Source organism: Pocillopora damicornis, chromosome 3, assembly GCF_964200805.1.
Source record: "Pocillopora damicornis chromosome 3, jaPocDami1.2, whole genome shotgun sequence".
Classification (NCBI taxonomy): Eukaryota; Metazoa; Cnidaria; class Anthozoa; order Scleractinia; family Pocilloporidae; genus Pocillopora; species Pocillopora damicornis.
The window spans coordinates 13104953-13123742 of NC_142672.1; the positions used below are offsets into that span (position 1 = coordinate 13104953).

The 18790-nt window shown below is 39.6% G+C and overlaps 4 protein-coding genes, 1 non-coding gene and 1 pseudogene across 6 annotated transcripts; 4 read left to right on the plus strand and 2 right to left on the minus strand.

The window, feature by feature from the left end:
• The first annotated feature begins 151 nt into the window (after nucleotides 1-151).
• LOC113674257 (alpha-1B adrenergic receptor) lies at nucleotides 152-1477 on the plus strand. Its single transcript, XM_027190732.2, has one exon. It carries the CDS (start codon nucleotides 152-154, stop codon nucleotides 1220-1222), a length of 1071 nt encoding a protein of 356 aa, XP_027046533.2. The 3' UTR covers nucleotides 1223-1477.
• On the minus strand, nucleotides 1426-5690 carry LOC113674259 (G protein-coupled receptor 83-like). Its single transcript, XM_089199746.1, has 2 exons — nucleotides 4079-5690; nucleotides 1426-3553 (listed from the first exon to the last, which is right to left on the minus strand). Exon 2 carries the CDS (start codon nucleotides 3186-3188, stop codon nucleotides 2124-2126), a length of 1065 nt encoding a protein of 354 aa, XP_089055872.1. The 5' UTR covers nucleotides 3189-3553; nucleotides 4079-5690; the 3' UTR covers nucleotides 1426-2123.
• Trnak-uuu (transfer RNA lysine (anticodon UUU)) lies at nucleotides 1995-2067 on the minus strand. Its single transcript has one exon. It is a non-coding gene; the product is annotated as a tRNA-Lys (tRNA).
• On the plus strand, nucleotides 4664-7418 carry LOC113674263 (gamma-interferon-inducible lysosomal thiol reductase pseudogene; annotated as a pseudogene). The gene has a single exon (XR_016184804.1). The product of XR_016184804.1 is annotated as a gamma-interferon-inducible lysosomal thiol reductase pseudogene (transcript).
• Nucleotides 7419-8582: 1164 nt separating this feature from the next.
• Nucleotides 8583-9908, plus strand: LOC113674264 (gamma-interferon-inducible lysosomal thiol reductase-like). Its single transcript, XM_027190741.2, has one exon. The coding sequence runs from the start codon at nucleotides 8841-8843 to the stop codon at nucleotides 9516-9518; it is 678 nt and encodes a 225-aa protein (XP_027046542.2). The 5' UTR covers nucleotides 8583-8840; the 3' UTR covers nucleotides 9519-9908.
• A 1070-nt stretch (nucleotides 9909-10978) lies between these two features.
• Nucleotides 10979-18224, plus strand: LOC113674249 (transmembrane prolyl 4-hydroxylase). Its single transcript, XM_027190721.2, has 11 exons — nucleotides 10979-11443; nucleotides 11968-12046; nucleotides 13152-13283; nucleotides 13839-13915; nucleotides 14297-14358; nucleotides 14495-14529; nucleotides 15227-15392; nucleotides 16142-16199; nucleotides 16501-16637; nucleotides 17111-17201; nucleotides 17432-18224. The coding sequence occupies exons 1-11, from the start codon at nucleotides 11225-11227 to the stop codon at nucleotides 17708-17710; spliced, it is 1335 nt and encodes a 444-aa protein (XP_027046522.2). The 5' UTR covers nucleotides 10979-11224; the 3' UTR covers nucleotides 17711-18224.
• Nucleotides 18225-18790: the final 566 nt, after the last annotated feature.

Sequence of the window (18790 nt, forward strand, 5' to 3'; positions counted from 1 at the left end):
AAAGATACGTTCGGAACTGGTCCAAAGCCTTGCAAAGCTTCTAAACGTAAGCGCAATTCAGAACGAACACGTCGAAAGAAACGGAGTTCTCATGCAGTAGAAGTTGATCATCGCCCTACAATAAATAGCTTATCTAAAGCACCAAAGCAAGATGAGCTTGGATGTCATTCAAAACATGACAAAACGACTAAATTCGGGTGCAATTCAGAACAAGTCTTCCGAAGGCAACGGACTTCAAATCGACAGAGTGCTCGAGGCGATTTTGCTCTCTTTTTTGGCCCTCTTCGCTATCGTGGGAAATGGCCTTCTCATGTACGTCATATACTCAAATCACAATCTTCGAACTCTTCGGAATGCTTTTGTAGCAAGTCTTGCGGCTGCCGATCTCATGTTAGCTTGTACAGACATTATTTACCAAGCTGTGGAAAAGGTCATAATCGACTTTAAGCCTATCCACCCATCGGTTTGTTACATTATCTTGCTTAGCGGAGTATTGTTCGGTTCTGCTTCTGTGTTTAACCTCACCGCCATGACTTTGGTCCGTTACGTAAACATTCGCTACCCTCTTCATTTTAACCGTTACCTAACTGTCCATCGCTCTACTACCATTGTACTGATGACTTGGCTAATTGCGCTTTGTCTCGCGTTCCCGCCACTCATTTGGCGTCCGGAAGGCGTCGTGTGTTCGACAACGAAGCCTTCCGACGAGCACATCTTAAACGAAGCCATATACATGAGTGCCGAGTGGTTAATTTGGTTCATTATCCCAGCGATACTCATAACGTTTTCATATTATCGCATATACATGATCGCAAGAACTCAAGCCAGGCAGATAGCTGCACTAGAAGTGACTGCAGTCAGTGAAACAAATTCTAAGAATTCTTTCCCTGTAAGAGGACGAGCGTCGTCTTTGAGAGAAAAGAAAGCGGGGCGAATGGTGGCCATTTTGGTTGGATTTTGGGTTCTTTGCTGGCTTCCGTTCTTCACAGTGCTCACCATAAGTAAGTTCAAGTCTCAAGTGCCAGGCTTTCTCATGCGTTTGTTTCTGTGTCTTATGTTTGCAAACTCAGCAATTAACCCTATTGTATTAACTTGGTATAACCGTGAACTTAAAGAAGCGATTAAGAAGTTGTTCTGTCGAGAAAAACAGAGTAACCAGTCGTTATCCATGGCAGAAACACGGTCAAACTTGAGAGGATCAACTTCTAGAACAGCATTTTAAACATGGCATACAAACTCATAAATAAGACTGATCAAGGGCACTGGCTGGTGTTTCTCTCAGAATGTTTTAAACACCTACTGAGAAGGGAGGACAAAATGTAAGAGCATGCCGTGTCAAAAAAAATATTATTACTCGCAAGAAATAGCTCTGGATGGTACTTTAAACGAGTGAGTTTTTACCCCTTAAAATCCATTCAAATAAGCCGCAATCTTTGATTCTTTATTACGTACAGAAAATAAATCTAATCAAATTTTATGATTACTGAATCGTTATAAACTCAAGGTTAATATCATATGGGATCTCAAACTCACAGCAGAAGAAATCACCTTGTGGCAAAGACAATAACTCTTTACATGACATCAAATACAAAATATCAGACGGACCTAGTCTCGTACATATCGAAATCTTTCACGGCCAAGCGGTTGCAAGATCCTACACTGTGGATCTGGGTACGAGATTAAGACGGACCAAAGACAACCACTACTCTGACGTAGACCATTTTAACTCAATTAAGGCAATAAAAGAATGTAAGGCTTTCTTTGCCGATCTTGATTTTCGTTGAATAAACAAAAGGATTGTTTTATAGGTAAAAGAGAGAAGAATTGTTTTGCTTTCAATTGTTTGATTTTGGTGTCAAAGCCATAGCAAATTTCAACCAAATATACAAGGCTTCTTCACGGAATAGTGAAAAAAAATTATTTGTAGTTCTTTTTTATTTTCCATCATCCATTACAGGAACAACTCAAGTTTTGATTAACAAAAATTTTTAAAGCGCCCGATATGGGACTTGAACCCATGACCCTCAGATTAAAAGTCTGATGCTCTACCGACTGAGCTAACCGGGCGATTATTGTTTACTTGCCGGTAAAATTATGTTTATCAAACAAGAACTCCACAGCAGTCACAAACTGGTATCAAATGAATTGGTGTTTGCCGGCGACGTCGAAGTACGACTTTGCCGAATTTGTGGTAAAACGTAGGCTTTTCTTTTGCTTTTCAGCACGTTTTTGCCGAGTAAACATACACACAATTCTTTCAAAGCCTTTTGAAATTCTGAGCCCAGTGAACAGAGGATCATGGGATTGAAGCAGCTGTGAGACACTTGAAACATCCGGGACATATTCTCGATCGTTTCATTGTAATGCCATTCGGCATACACAGGGAGACTGCCAAATAATGTGACAATGTTGAAAGGCAAAAAGCAAACGACAAACACGACAATAATTATTACAAGTAGGCGCATTGTTTTGATGTTCCTCGTGGTTCGCATCCTCTCTATGTCACGTGATGCAAATGCGTCTGCAATGAAGGCGAGCTCGTTTCTAAGCTTGCGCATTACTCGGCTATACGCCCATGATAAAACGATACAAGGCAAAATTAACGTCATGATAAGCCGGAATATCTTCGTCACTGTCCTTATGGCGAAACTCTGCTTGATTGGGTCACACTGTAAAATTCCTTTCTCAGTTGTTAGTCCAAATACAAAAAACCTTGGAAGGCCAAATGCAAAACACGACAAAACCCACACAAACACGATGATGAAAAACGCCCTCCCACGTGTCATTTTTAGTGCCAGAGGATGCACTATTGCTTGATATCTTTCGAAACTCAGAGCTACCATCGTGCAAACAGAAACACCCGTAAAAATGAGAAACGATGGACGAGACAACTTGCATAGAAACTCATCAAAAGGCCATGAAAAACATTCACTGAATACGACAATCGGCAACGAAAAGAGCAGAACAAACGTGTCAGAAACAGCCAGGTTGACAACTAAGTAATTAAATGGCGTATGCAGCTTGGAATCTCTGGATACGATGAATATGACCAAAAAATTCCCAAACACCCCAAGAAAGAAAACAGCGGCATAGATAACGAAGATAAAAACGGATAATGGTTTTGACACACAAACAAGCGGGTGATCACTTTGTTGGGTTGAATTCTCACCAGGCTGATTGGAGTACATATCTAACAAGTATTTCTGAAGTCTGAAGTTTCTTCTAACGCCGTGCCGTTCATCACAACAGATTAATGATTGCTAGTTGTTGCGAAGTTCTCTTTGTTGACAGAAATCTCTTTGAAGAAGGAAGATGAGGAAGGCCCACTAAAGATGCCCTGGCAATGATTCTCTTTCCTGCAGGCTTTAGATCAGTTGTTTGCTCGAGTATTCTTAATTGTTTTCCATAGGATACTTTCTTGCCCCAACGAAAAACCTCTAATCAGTAAATACTGACTCTTACACTGGAGTGCGGAATGAGACTGAGCTTTTGACTTTGATATGTGAATGTTTCTTCTAATACATGCTGCTCTCTCACAACGTCAATATACTGCCTGCCGGAGACAATTTTATCCAAGAATATCAAACTGAACTGAAATTTATTGTTTAAAGTTAACAATTTGGATAGCCTTTCCCATTCAGATTTTTTTAAAACTTTTTTCTCTGGGATTTTCATAAGAGGGTAAATAACATTCCGTTCATCAGTTGTTGGAATAATCTCCATCTTATATTTGTCAAAAAGTCTCGCTTCAGGCGAAGGCAGTATGAATAATTAAAATATTTCATCATGCGCCGTTGGTACTCTTTCGTTAACCGAGCTATTAAACTGGAAGGGATTGTTTTCACCGTTTCCTTAATAACATTCTCTATCAGTTATCACTCCATCGATCTCCAGACAACCATATCAGACTAGAAACAGGTGCACTTTGCGAAAACCAAGATGAAGGATAAAAAGGATTGTCGTTCAGTGTCCTTACCCATGTATTATTAACTAAGTGTGAGATAAATTCAGCAGCAAAAGATTAAACCATTTGTAAACCGATAAGAAAATACCTTATATACGAAAATAACTCACTGACCTGTTTTAATGCTTGGCGTGCAGAATATATAGCGGAGGTGGATAAGCTGAAGTTTGTCAAATATCCGTGAATGGTTTAGTTGTTACTTCGCCGAACGCAACTACATGCAATAATAATCATTACGCAGAACTCTTATTATAATCTTGGCTCAGATCGCAAACAAGCCCAGAAGTCCAGCTGCTCACGAAAATTGTCAAACAATGAAGACAAAACATTAATTGCGCGAGATTTTACTAAAATGAAAATCATGCGTTTTGTTCTGGACCTTTCAGTTGTGCTGCGTGTTTTAAGGTGCAGTGCACCTAAAAAAATTGTATATTTAGAAACTTAAAATCCCCGAGGCTGTAAGTTTCTCTAAGGAAAAGATTTCTTAATCAAAATAAGCTTTGTCAAAGTAATATTGTAATAATGTCGCCTCATTCAAGAAGTCGAACGAATGGTTAACTTAGTTATTAATATGGAAATTGTTCTGGTAAAAACAAAATGACATTTCTAGCTGACGTTTGGGATAAATCGACTTTGTGTTTTATAGTTTTGTTGTCAGCCCCATGCATATCAAGTCCTCTGCAAATATCTTAGGTTTGCTCAAGAAATTACCCATTTAGTTTATTTTTCCTCCTAACTCATCTTTACACATAATTGGAAATTTTTGTGGTAAAAAGGAAAATGACTGATTTCAAGCTAACGTTCGGGATTATCTGACTTAACACATCAAATATTTAATTTCTTTCTTACATCTTTGCATTTCACTATCCATTTCTTTATTATTTGATTTTATTTCTCTGCCTTTTTGTCACACACTTAATGGCCTCATAACTTGCTCAGAACTAGGTTTTTGAAAAGGAGAGGGGAAGAGGGCGAGTGACAAAGAACCGTCCTGTTTGTCACGGAAGCAGCCGCTACTGGGTTTTTCTTCCCCTGACTTTCGCCGTTTTCTGCACAACTGCTCTTGGAATTATTTCCACCAACCAGGAGCATGACAAGGGCTACCCGCCAGTCGAACACGAGCGAAAATTAGGAAGTAGAAATTTGAAATAATGTCTACTAGAATTCACCCATGCATAGCACCAATATGACTGACCTCAAGAAAAGGGTGAGTTTTGTTTTCCTTAAAACCTCACCTTTCCCCTCGGCTTCGTCTCCGTAAACTTTCAGGGTTTTAAGCAAAACGAAACTCTCTGCTTCCCTTGTTATTCCTCCCAATTCCAATACGTTTGTACGTGTCACGTGCCATAGGTAAAATCTCACTGGTCCCTAGGGAAGTAACAACCAGAAGTTTTTATATCGTGCATCTTGAGACCGCAGTAAAGTTGTGTGCTACCCTGCGTTCGGAAAATGTATTTTTCTTCGCTGTGGAAACCTTGGGGAAACAGAATTCACTGATTTCCTTGTGGCCTTCATATCAAAGCACAATGGTGTAAAACTGTTATGGTCAGCCCTCTCCTCCAGGGGTCATGGGATCAAGACGCTAGGAGCTTTTAAAAACTTTGTTCATTCAATATATCCATTGGAAGCGTAGTAGAATTAAATTGATTTCCTGAACAAGTTCAAGTTCCTAGCCCCTCAATATGTAACATTGGCTTAGCGGTCTGATGATCATCCTAACGAATGAAGTTTTCCCCCATTAGCGCACATACTTAAACATCAGAATTTCATTGCCATGTAGACTAGTCAAAGTTGTACTGAGAACATTTCGGATCGAATATCTTGGATTTTTTAATCGAAAGGTTTTTCAGTTTTTCGTCCGGAAAAAAAGACTCTTTATGTGCTGTTGTGTTCCCCATTCTATCCCCCTTTTTATGATTGCTAGTTTGGCGCTTTTCTTCCTGAAAAAGTATTATTTGTACGCATTGAGGGTTACATAATCGAACAAAAACAACAAGTCCTAAAGGGCAAGGTTTTCATCGCAATCAGATTAATGAGATGCGTGATCAGCAAGCCTTAACACAACAAAAACAACATGGTCTTGTGACTGAAATTTAACACGTGTTATGACGTTTTCAGCGAATAAAGACTATCCGGGTGTTGTAAACAGCAACACATATCGATAGCACATCACATTTTCCTCACTGCATCAAATCGACTCAACCATGTTCGGACTTTTGGCGTGGAGTCTCCTTTGCCTTATGCCTGGCATTGCGTCAAGCTTTCCTGACGATGCACCAAAAGTAGAATTGGCCTTGTATTACGAGAGTTTGTGTCCTGACTGCCAATTATTCATCAGACAGCAGCTTTATCCAACGTACCTCAAGGTCAGCGATATAATAAACCTGACACTTGTCCCGTATGGAAATGCCGAGGAAAGAAAGATTGGAGACAAGTGGGTTTTTCAGTGCCAACACGGGCCAAAAGAGTGCGAGGGGAATCTCATTGAGACTTGCGCCATTTCGCTCCTCAAGGACATTTCGGCATCGCTACCTTTTGTTTATTGCTTTGAGAAGAATATCGAGGGTTCTGAAGAACCTACAACAGTGGCCCAGAGCTGTGCCAAGTCTCTGAAAATTGACTATGATTCAATCGAAGCTTGCGTGAGTGGTCCTTTGGGGAACGAACTGGAACACAAGATGGCTGCGATGACGGATGCGTTAGAGCCACAGCACCAGTACGTTCCGTGGGTGACCGTAAATGGAAAGCACACTGAAAAGATTCAGAATATGGCCCAAAGAAATTTGCTGAAGCTTGTCTGTGAATACTACACTGGAGCAAAGCCAAAGGATTGTGAAAAGCAAGAGTTTGGCCGATGTTACAAAAAGGTTTTTCCTCTAATCGAGTTAAAAAAAGCACTGCGGGTTGCGGCTCCAGTGAATGAGCTGCATTGACGACATTATATTATTGTCAGCAACGCGCCTATGTAACTTTGTATTAAGGCTACTAAATGAATTGAAATGAGTCTAATCATATTGTCGTTCACTTTTTCATTGAATGCGGAAACCCCCCACAAACAGAAATGACTCAGCACATGCCTTTAAGTCTTCCAACGTTCTCTGTTCTAGAAATATTTCCTTTATCTGACCGGGTTTTTTTTTTAATTGAGAAATAACAGCCACTTCTTGAGGAATTGAATGACTTTCCTGTAATCGGATCCTAGCAAAGGCCGGGGATCAAACATGGCAAGTTACTAAAGGAAGTTTGATTGTCTGAAAAAGTTCTCGAATTTCGAAAGGACATTCAATCTCAAAAATATTTTCGTTAGTGTTCAGTTTATTATCACCGGTTTATTTCGAACAATTTCTTGTTAATCTATTATTATAACGTAATGAGATCGTTTATCGTTATGTGAAATCTTTTACACATCAAAATGATCTGTACGCAAAATCACTCCAATAAATGTTCAATCGAACCTTCGCTGAAGTTCATTCTAAATAAATATGGCCAAAGGTTGTTTCGACAGGAGGTAAAAGGGTTTTGGAGAGAGAAAAACGCTTATTCGCTGCTGTCTCATCAGAAATGGATTTAGGATTTAGATTTGATACGAGGGAAGTGTAAAGAAGGTTTATTGTACAATCGTCATTGTCTCGACACGTTACATAACTAGCTATCTAATATCTCTCGAAACAACAATGCCTAAATCCGTTTCTCAAAAATCTCTCCAAAATTGTTTTTGGGACGTCGAAGCAACCTTTTGCCACTTGCAATGTTTGACCCCTGGCGATCCCAGAAAGCTCTGCGCAAACACAAGGATCCGATAGGATCACAGCTGCTCGCAGAAATAACTGTAACCCTTTCTGTACCTTAAGTATACCGGACTAGGCTCGGGCCTGCATTATTTGTCGTTTACTGGTTGCAATTATGGGGAGGCGCTCTTCGCATCCCTCTCATGCGTATAAACACGCATGAGAGGGATGCTACCTTGACAGGCTACTAAGGCCACAGTCATAGAATTTTAAAAAGCAATTCAAGGGATGTTGTATGTACAGTGCCAGAGAGAGACTGAACCAACGTTAAAAAAAGAAAAAAAATTCACGAAAATAAACAAATAATTTTTGTTGCTGAAAAACGAAGGACAATTTCGGGCAATAAAAATCAGTCTCGTGAAAAGCACATGACCTGGATGCCAAACCCGCTGCGAGCAACCGGAAAAGCAGTAATAATTATTTTCCCTCCCCCTGCCCCGGTCCAGTACTCATCACCCCAACGCCAAACATCTATCGTTATTGTCCCGGCTTGATCTAATAAGTCCATGAAACCGGCCATAATACGTGTTTAAGTGTATAAACGAAAATGGAATCTATAGGTAAACGAAGAAAACAAATACAATGACCCCTCCACTTGCTGTCGTTATTATTGATTATCAGGGGTGGGGTGGGGATCAGATTTGAGCTTCACGGCTAGCACAATCTCGAACAAGGGAGAACTGAAAACGAGCCAAAAGGCTGTAAATAATCCGAGAAAACTCTCTTGAGTCGAAGGAATAAACACATAGGGGAGAAAGGTAGTTAAATCAAAACTAGAGCAGATATTTAGGTTAAGAATACGGCCGTTCATTCCTAAACAAACCCTTTTTTTTTTTACGACTGTTGCGTAACGCAAACATATGTACTATTTACGGAGGCTTATTGTTCAGCTTAGGTTACCAATGCTTACCTGTCCATCATGCGAACTCCAACCACCCCCGGAACAACTTTGGAACCATTTTAGGTATTACACCGCTGGCACAATATAGCCATGTGCTTTTCATGAGAAAGTCACGCGCCGTCTCTATGCCTGGGTATAAAGGTTGGAATGCTTCTGGTTAGAATCAGTGATCCTTTTCGTTGCTAAAATGAAATTCAAGCTGTGCATGCTCTCCGTCCTTCTGGCTGCCCTCCCTGTGTTCTGTGTCGGAACACCGGTAGCTGCACCAAAAGTTGAAATAGCGCTGTACTACGAGTCGCTGTGTGGAGGATGCAGGCAATTCATAGAGACTCAGTTCTACCCAACATTCCAGAAGGTTGGCCAGATCATGGAGGTGATCCTCGTGCCGTATGGAAATGCACAAGAGAGTCGCTATGGGGATGAATGGCGATTTACATGTCAGCACGGGGAGGCAGAATGCGTCGGTAACCTCATTGAAACATGCGCTATTTCTATCCTTCAGAATGCAACATCTTACTTTCCCTTCATCCACTGTCTGGAGTCGACCATCGCCGGATACGATCCAGTGTCAGCAGCAGAGCAGTGTGCAAGCCAATTTGGCATAGATTTCTCCCCCATTGACAAGTGCCGCTCGGGTGCCCAGGGAAATGCCTTGGAGCATGAAATGGCTCTGAAGACCAACGCACTCAATCCTCCCCATTACTTCGTTCCATGGATTACGCTGAACGGGAAACACACCGATGAAATACAAAACGAGGCCACGTTTGATCTACTAGGACTTGTGTGTGACACTTATCAAGGCACTAAGCCTGACGCCTGTCAAAAGAAAGAGTCTGCGCTTTCTCGCTGTTATAGGCACGCGTAATGAAAAAAGCATTTTAAAAAACGCTTTTATAGGAATACGCATGAACTCAATTGTAATTTCATGGTTAGCCTATGTAATTGCCTTTTTATGGAATTGTATGACCGTTGCGATCTTCTGATAACCATTAAAACAGTTCATTACGAAACAATTGTTTTAAACATTGTCTTTGATTTCGCCTGGTGATCTCCGTCATACAACAACTGACTACAGCTGTTACCGCGCGGTTGTGTCGTGTCCTATCCTACGCGCCTGAAACGGAATGAAGAAAGTTAGTGCAGCATGCAACGTTTTCTGTCTACAGGCCAAAATATCGTAATTGTAATTTCGAATTCATTACTATGTTAAAATTTGCTAAATATTGCATTTGGAATAAAGGAACTTGAAATGAAAGATTGCGTGACATGTGTTGACATTGATCGTGCGTTCAAGAGAAAAACAAGCTGGATAGCCTACATTTTCGTTCTTTATTTCGACATCTAAATTCTAGTATTAAATTTAACGCTAGTTTTAATTCTCTTTGGTGATGACTGTGTCCTGATACTTAAAAGTGCACCTTTGTGACTATCAGCCTGTTAAGTATCAGTAAACAGCCCCAGTTGTATATGTGGTCTATCTTTACGTTAGTCACGTTCGTCACGTAAACCAACGATAGACTTCTGTAAACGTTCCTCATTGCGTGGCTTGCGGGCTACCCTAGCCGGCTTGTCTACGAAGTGTATGTCCTGGAAGAAAAATACGATCACGCTCTAGTTGGCAGACCACGTCAGAGGCTTTGTCAAGCTCTCGTAACGTAGTCTACAAGGGTCAGGAGTCCCCGTTCTCTGCAGGCCAGGGCTAAAGTATCGACGAGGAAATTCATTTTGCCTTCTGTTTCTAATCTCTGTTATGAAGAGATCTTTACGGAACTTTTCACGAAAAGTTCCAGATAAATCAATGACTTGTTTTAAGGAGAGGATCATGTGCATTAAATGCATGTTACTACAGTGTCTGTCACTTCTTTGTCAGGGAATCATTTGCGCCCTCCATGCTTGAAGTCGAAACTAAAACTAAACTACTCGTGTAAAGCTAAGTGGAACAAATTTTCCTTTTTTTCATAAACACACTGGGTAAAACTTTAGTTACACTTTGTTTGTTTGGTGGCTAAATGTTTTAAGCGATTGTCTGACAGGTTCTATACACTGACTTGTCAAAGAGCACGTGGTATGAATGAAGGCGACAGTGTTTTTAATTAAGGAACAGAGTTTAAGAATTGGTCAAGTAGCTGCGTAAGAAAATTGATTCTTTTGTTCTTAGTATAGCCGTCGCACGGGCCTGTTAACCTGTGCAGTAGAACGGAATAAAAGACAAATTGTTGTTTTCTCACCTGGTGAGAAGTTGAAGTGTTTGGCTTATTAAATCTGTTAAAACCTGTCGATCTCAAGAAGTTATCAAAACAAAAAATCATTATTAACACCTCAGTTTGTTGAGTTTCTGTGAAACATTTACAGATAAAATGAGTTTCATTTCAAGGATATATCGACACTTAATCTCGAATGAAAAGTACAGTTTTAAAATTTGCATACTCTTGGTTGAAATCCCAGCGATTAAGAGATCCAACTCCCATGGGGATTTTTAATCATTTATAACAGTGACTTGCTGGGTCAATCTGGTACCGTACAAAGATTTTTATTCAAAACTTCGCCATTATCCGCGTGAACATTTCAACGATGGCCTTATTCTTTTCTGTAAAAGTTGTTTATATTTTATCTCTAGTTAGCTTTAAATTTGTACTTTGCCACGATAAGTATTCTGGTCCATCGAATTCTCGCCATGAGAGCTGTTCTGCTAACGACCATGCTTGTAAACGACGAGAGATTGATGATGGTGTTAACGAAGGTCCCACATTTGTCGGGCGAACCGGATTAACACGACTAGACGGAGTGAAGGTTAGTGAATTAAACAGTAAATCGGAAGTTGTCACGATCTAAGTTTAATCTTTCTTGTGGCCTTCTTTGGATGAGCCTTTCCTCAATTAACAAATTTTTTTATGCGTGAAATCAGTCGGCGGACTTGAACCTTTCATATCTTACTTTTAAAATATAAATTCTCATCACTGATGGTTATATTTTTCTCTCGACGTTCGCTCTGAGAATTTGGTATCGAATCAAACTAACAGTTGGTGATTCAATTCTTCTCACTCGTTTGCTTTGTTTAACTTTGGGAGAAAACCAATGTTAACATCGTTGTTAGTAAAGAATTAATGGTTAAAGTAACCACGTTATATGCTAAATAATCTCTCAAAAGATAAAAAAATACTACCGTTCAGTGTTTTGTTTGAGGGGAGAGTGTTTATTATTTATTTGAACAACAATCAATCGCATTTATTTTATGGATGACCAATAAAAGATAAACCAGTTCCGGCCGATTAAAAAATTTTTCCTCAATCTTAGATTTTCTTTGATTTCGTCAGGTTGGTCACGTTGAGGAAGTTGATTTAGGAGATTGTCACAGAAATCGAATTACGAGGGCGATGAAACCTCTGTTATTTGGTAAGGTGTATGCCACAGGATGGATCAGGTCTTTGTTTCTCGGATAAGGACGAAAAGCTGTAGGCCCCGTCTCCTGCATCTTCTCTGTACTGGTTTGCAGGGAACGTTAAAGAACCCACATACTTCTCTCAAAGAGTAGGGAACGTAGTTCCCGGTGTTGTTTTCTGGCCTTGTTTCTGAAATTGGGGGCATCTGCAAAATTGACCTGTCAAAAAATTGTAATTTCTCAAGGCAGTCTGGCTCAAATTCCCCCGCAAAGTGTTGTAAAGCGCCATGAGCTAAATGGATAAGTAGAAGTAAAGCCTTTATACAGGCCTAAGAGGCCTATGGGGCCGGCGCTTAACTCCGGTTTCCTTAGCATGAAGCGGCTAGGAGTATTGCTACTCCCCCCTAGATGGGATGCTAGTCCATCGCAGGGTTACCCCCAGCATATTTGCTGGTACCCATTTGTACACCTGGGTGAAGAGAAGCACTGTGAGAGTAAAGTAAAAGCCTAAGAACACAACACAATGACCACGACCACAGCTCGAACCCGGACCACTCGATCCGGAGTCGAGCGCACTAACCACGAGGCCACCGCGCCTCCACTAAAAATGGGTAAGACGCTATAAAAATCCTTCATTATTATTATTTATTATAATTTGATTTTTTTTCTTGTGACTAGGACAAGATTCAACCGATCTTGCGTACCTAAATGGTTGTTTTCACCTCGGAGAGCTCAAATTCCTATACAACAGTTTATATCTTACCTTAATCTTTTCCTTTTCACACATAAGCTATTAAGAACTTATTCGTACTCTCGTCACTCAAATATTTGGGTGCTAAGAAAAAAGATTACCAAGAGGAAGTATAAGACAGGGTCCGTAATTACCAAATTACTTTGAACACCCTCTCCATCGCATGACTGAGGTTGTTCCTTTTTAGGGGCCCATACTGATAATGGCACAGTGCGTGAGTGATCTGCACTTCGCTATTCCGCCTTCGAGAAGCTGACTTTATTCTTCACTCACTAATGCAAATATAGATATAGATTCAATTGAAATACCTGGTTTATTTTCTTTTTGTGTTGGTGTTTTTATTGTTATTTTGTTTTTGTTTTCGCCAGAAATACCACATTTTTTAACCAATGAAGAATGTGACTACATAATAAAGCTAGCTGAAAACAATGGCCTGTTATCAAGTACGGTTAGGGGAGGTCTCACGACAGAAAAAGATTTAGAAATACCGAAAATTGAACGTAAGTAGTTCACGATAAGGTTATAAGGTTTCTAATAGATTAAGCAGCCTAATAAATGAGTGCATCACTGGACTCTCTCCAGAAAACAACCGTAAATTGGCCTCGAGGAGCGCGCAATTGGGCTGTGACATTAAATTTTTGGTCATGTATGGCTCGAACACCTTTTCAACCCAAACTGGAAGGAAATATTAAGGAACCCACATGACTTTTTTAGGAAGGTGTGGAACGTAGTCACTTTTACCATCGTCTCATCGTTTGGCCTGTTTCACGGGCGTTCCATGGAGCGGGCCATAGGTGTCTTCACAACACTCATTGGAACCTTTTATGTGCACCATCTATTTACCAGTTATCAGGTTCACCGCAATAAAGGTGAGCAATGGCAGATATTTACCGACCTGCAGGTAAGAAGCGTGGAAAACCCTGCAAAATTTTCTCACCGATACGGCTGTGGTGAAAGTCAGTTACAACACCCTCCAGAAGACACGCATGACAGAATTGTACTTGAGTCCAAATTCTGGTTATGACATTGACAATGTTTTTTTTCAACTCTCTCAGATGGCAAAGCTCAAGATGTAGCGGGAATCTTTGGTGCTTGGGACATAAATAATGACCGAAGAATTACAGTGGACGAGGTAGGCAAACAAACAACAACAACAACAACAAAATCAATTTCACATTTCATTCCATCAAAATGTATAGTCAGCACCTATTCTCGTGAGAGTATAGAGCGATAATTGTAGCCTCTGTTTTCTATGGCATATATTACTTGTCATGTCGTCATTGCGTCGCGTCATGTCATGCACTACATGTCATGTCATTTTCATAAGTTTTCCATGTCACTTTAGCTCACGTTTTTTTAGTTGGATTCCTTCTCTCGTGACATCTTAGTTAATATAAGTTTTGTGTCTCATGTAGACCTCCCAGACCACGGTACATTCGTAAGCGACCATATGTATCTCCTTGTCTTAAAGTCGTCTTAACATATAGAATTATTGTTGAATTTTTGTCTTTAGGTTGTCGAGTTCGGAAAGAAATATATTTACGCCGTCTTCAGCGAAGAAGATTTGATGGAGTTGTGAGTCATTTTCTTATACCCTTAACTACAGACAGTAAATTAACGTTGGGCTGTATTACTTTAAAGAGCACCTTTGATAACGATAAATAGTATTTATTATCTCACAACTTATGATTTTTTATCTAATGTACCACAGACTTCACAAGGTGAACGTTACCGAGTTAGACGATGGTAAGTTTCGCTCGTTCTACCAGCCTGCTTTTTAAGCTAAGCTGCTTTTTTCGCTCTGACGAAGGGCTAACGCTCGAAACGTCAGCTTTCAATAGTTCAATTAACGGTGGCCAATTTTGGTTATCAACTCAGTTGATAATACCAAATTACCTTGTTATACTCTCCCACCGACGTAACTTCACTGTTTCTTTAGAAACTACCAACTTTATGCTTTTTAAGCGTCTGTTATTTATCTTGTCTCTGCGCATGAATGCACTTTGCCCAAGATAGCCAGGCGTTCCTTTCCACTACGCCATTTCCAAGTCTCTGTATATTCATGATGTCTCTGAAGAAAAAACAAATATTAGGAAAGCATTGTGTAAGTTGATAACGTCCTAAGTTATGAGAGTTAAGGCTGCACTTCAAGTTCTCAAGGATATCAGGTCCGCAGAAAAGAAATCATTAAGATTTGCTCTATAGGACATGCGCTTATGCAAGGCTCAAATAAATTTATTAAAAAACAGTTAAATTTTCTGATTTTAATTCTATTTTACTAAAAAAAATTATGTTTCATCATTTTTTCTTGACGTTACAAGGAAACTCGTTATTATTAGTGAATTCTCGTCTCTAAACGTGAATACTTGACGGCACGATTTAAAGCGTGTGCACGAAAGCTGCCCCGAGCTTGACTTGAAATGTAACATGTTTTCTTTTTCAGGAGTAATCACGCCTGAAGAGTTCGAGAATATGAATACTCGTGGGGCTGACACTATAATGGCACATGCAGGAAAAACTCATCCTAAATACAGGGCTCGTTATAGTTATCAGACCTTTTTGAACCAGAGATACCTCAAAGATCCTAACTTAGATAGAATCATTGAAAGGTACGATAAACGAATCGAGCATTTTTCGATTGATTGTCGTTAAATCAAAGCTATGGTAAAAAGATCCAGATAGCAGCAGATATGTCACGAATTTAAGAAAATATGCGACCTTCTTTAAAAACATGTTTCGACAGTTCTTCTGTCATCTTCAGTTCTGATTTATACAAACTACAAAGTTGAATTTAAGGTGTATAACAAGAATAATATTTGTCCAATGAGCGTTTTGTTATGCACTTTAAATTCAACTTTTTACTTTGTATAAATTAGAACTGAAGATGACAGAAGAACTGTTGAAACATGTTTTTAAGAATGTCGCATATTTTCTTGAAGCCAAAGTAATCACAACGGATGATCTGAAAAAAGGTAAATACCCTAAGGAACCAATGAGAACACAAAGTAAAACCGACCAAACTTCCTAAAGCGCGGGAAAGCGCGAGCGACCAAGTCGTGACTGGTTTTAGTCTTGCATCTGATTGGTTGACAGAATGGCGCGAGTTTTCTGGACCATTCGTAGAGCGAAGTAAAACAAAAGGAAAGCAAACCCAGATTGTTTTTGACACTAATAAATACATGCGTAAAAGACAATAGATAATGTTTGGATGGATTGAGGGATGGATGAGTATTCTAACTGACTACTCTAATCTCACTTGCCTCCCGTTGCCTTATCGATTTCCCATTTCCGAAACCAGATACAATCCATGTATACGACCTATCAGACAGTAATTAAATTTTCGTAATTCTTTTCCTAGAGTAATTAAGTTAACAAAGCTTCCAAGAGAAATCATTTATGGAAGTGAAAGACTCCAGGTGAGAATAAGTTTGAGATAAACTTTCTATCAGTTTTAGAGTATAATCATTTATAACATCTTGGGATGTCCATGAATCGCAACCTTTCGAATGTATACAGCGAGTCCTCTTCAACTCCATTACAAGTGAACTTAGATAAAAAAAAAATGCTGGAGGTAACGTGCAACAAATTAAACTGGCAAACTTTTTACCCACTTTGTGCTTTAGAAACCAGTAGAGTACGTAGGTGTCCATATGAGACCAAAATTTAGACTTTACCTTTAACAGAACTCATTTCATTGCTCGTCACGTGTCCTTTCAGGTTGTTTATTATGATAAAAATGGTCATTACCACGCCCATTATGATTCTGAAACTCACCTGAGGACCGACGTCCCTTGCTGCCATCAACAACATGAAGTGGATATGTTGAGCTTTGAGAATCCCTGCAGGATTTGTAGGTTAGATGTTCTGCCTTATATGTATTCACGGAAAAAGTAGTTAGTGTCTAAAATGACTTATGAGACTCAATTATGCGTATTCAGTTAGTTATGAACCAATTAATTGAGCAAAAATGAAAGCTTTCTGAAAACATACTCCGAGCCTTACTTTATTCTATGATGCCCCGCTCTACTTTTGATAACTTAGCTTGACTTTTTTTTTTAAACAACTTCTACTGTGCTTGAGTATTATTGCCTCTCAATTCTGTTTTGGTCAGTGAAGGTTATTTGACATTAGATCATCAATGGTAATTATCATCTCGGAAATTTCGAGTCCCAAATTTTGTCAAAACGGTTAAAGCAAAGCTCCCGCTGAGGCAAAATTATGGATATCACACTCGACCAGTAAAAGCGAGTCTAAGCTTCACGGAGCTTCAGTGAATAAGTTTACTTTACAAGCCACGAAAATTGCCTGATATTTTCTCCTCTCTTAGGTACATTACCATTCTATATTATCTTAATGACGTGGAAGGTGGAGGTGAAACAGCCTTTCCTGTTGCAGAAAACGAAACCTTAAATTTTGAGGTAGGTGATGAATTCAAAACAGAATGAGGAACTTTGGAGATGACAAGACTTATCATGTGACCGGAAGACCCCGCGTGCGCAATCCCAAAGAAAACCATAGTGAAAGCTAGGGTCGGACGGATCGTCGTAACTCGGTCTCTTTCTTTGCAAATAGAATTGCAAATAGAATTCTATAACATCGACATAAATCGATCAAGGCTAATGGTAGCGTCTATTTATCTTTTCAACAGTACTTAAAAGACAGTCGCGGCACGCTGGACTATTTTAATCTGAGTCACAACTGTCATGTGGGGAACTTAGTCATCAAGCCTCGAAAGGGAACCGCTGTGATGTGGTATAATCACTTTATGGATAAAGAGAGCGGATGGCTGGGAGAGATGGACCAGTATAGTTTACACGGAGGATGTGATATCACAAAAGGCGAAAAATGGATCGCTAATAATTGGATCAGTGCTCCATATAAAGATTCAGCTCACATTCGAAGCTCGTGGCTGAATTTTTACATATAAGACCAACATACATGGACTTGCAGGTTGAAAGGACTCATGGGAACTAGGAAATTGGGAACTGGTCATTATTTATCGCCTGGGGTGGAGTAGCCCTCCCCCCCTTCATTAACAGTTAATAGGAAGCCAATTGCCTGTTGGCGACGACTAATCCCTCGTCTGTTACCCTTGAAAAACAAGTGATCCCCATAAAAAACCCCCGCTTTCCCCCGGCGAAGAGTAATTGCTTGGCCTTTAGATGAAATCTCCACAAGCTAAAATTGAAGGAATGATTCAGAACAGACCATATAAACTCAGTAGCATTCTATGCAGACTTTTCAGGATGTAGATATTTTTACAACTTTGAGTTTTTCAGTTTTTTAGTTTTCTTATTCTAGGCTTTGAAGATTATTTCAATGAAAATTAATTTTAGATACACTCTAGCTCTCTTTAATTATATAAAATATTTTCTTAGAATTGATATGAGAAGAAAAGGGAAGAATTTGAAATAAACTCAAGCAACATAAAGGCTGAAAAAGGTTACGTGTATAATCTTTACTTCTGCCTAAACACTATTACACTTTATATATAATAAGCTCAGTTATGCACGCATTCTGATTGGTTCTCACTTATGATCTATTGGAGGACAGACGTATAGATGACGTCACCATTAAAACTTTTTTCCGTATATTTTAATTCTTTATGGTATAAAACAAATAGATTTCACGTTGCCGTGCGTCTGTTCAGTAATAGATCACAGAGGACGTCAAAATGTGGTAAGAGCATCAGTGACACACGAGGCGCAGCCGAGTGTGTCACTTTTTTGTTCTTACCACATTTTGACGCACGGCAACTTGGAATCTATTTGCTAATTATAATAAAGGAATACAACGCGCGCTGTCTTTGGTTGAAAGAACGTACTCTATAAGAATACAAAACACGGAGCTGAGCTAAAGCTGTCATATCGTCTGCTGCAATATGTACCATGTCTGACCATTTCCCGAACTTCTCAGCTTTTTTAATTTTCGCTAGTTGAAAGTGAAATTTCGGAACAAGCGAGCCGACACTAAGTAGCAACAGAAGAACCAAACAAAGGTTTGTAAA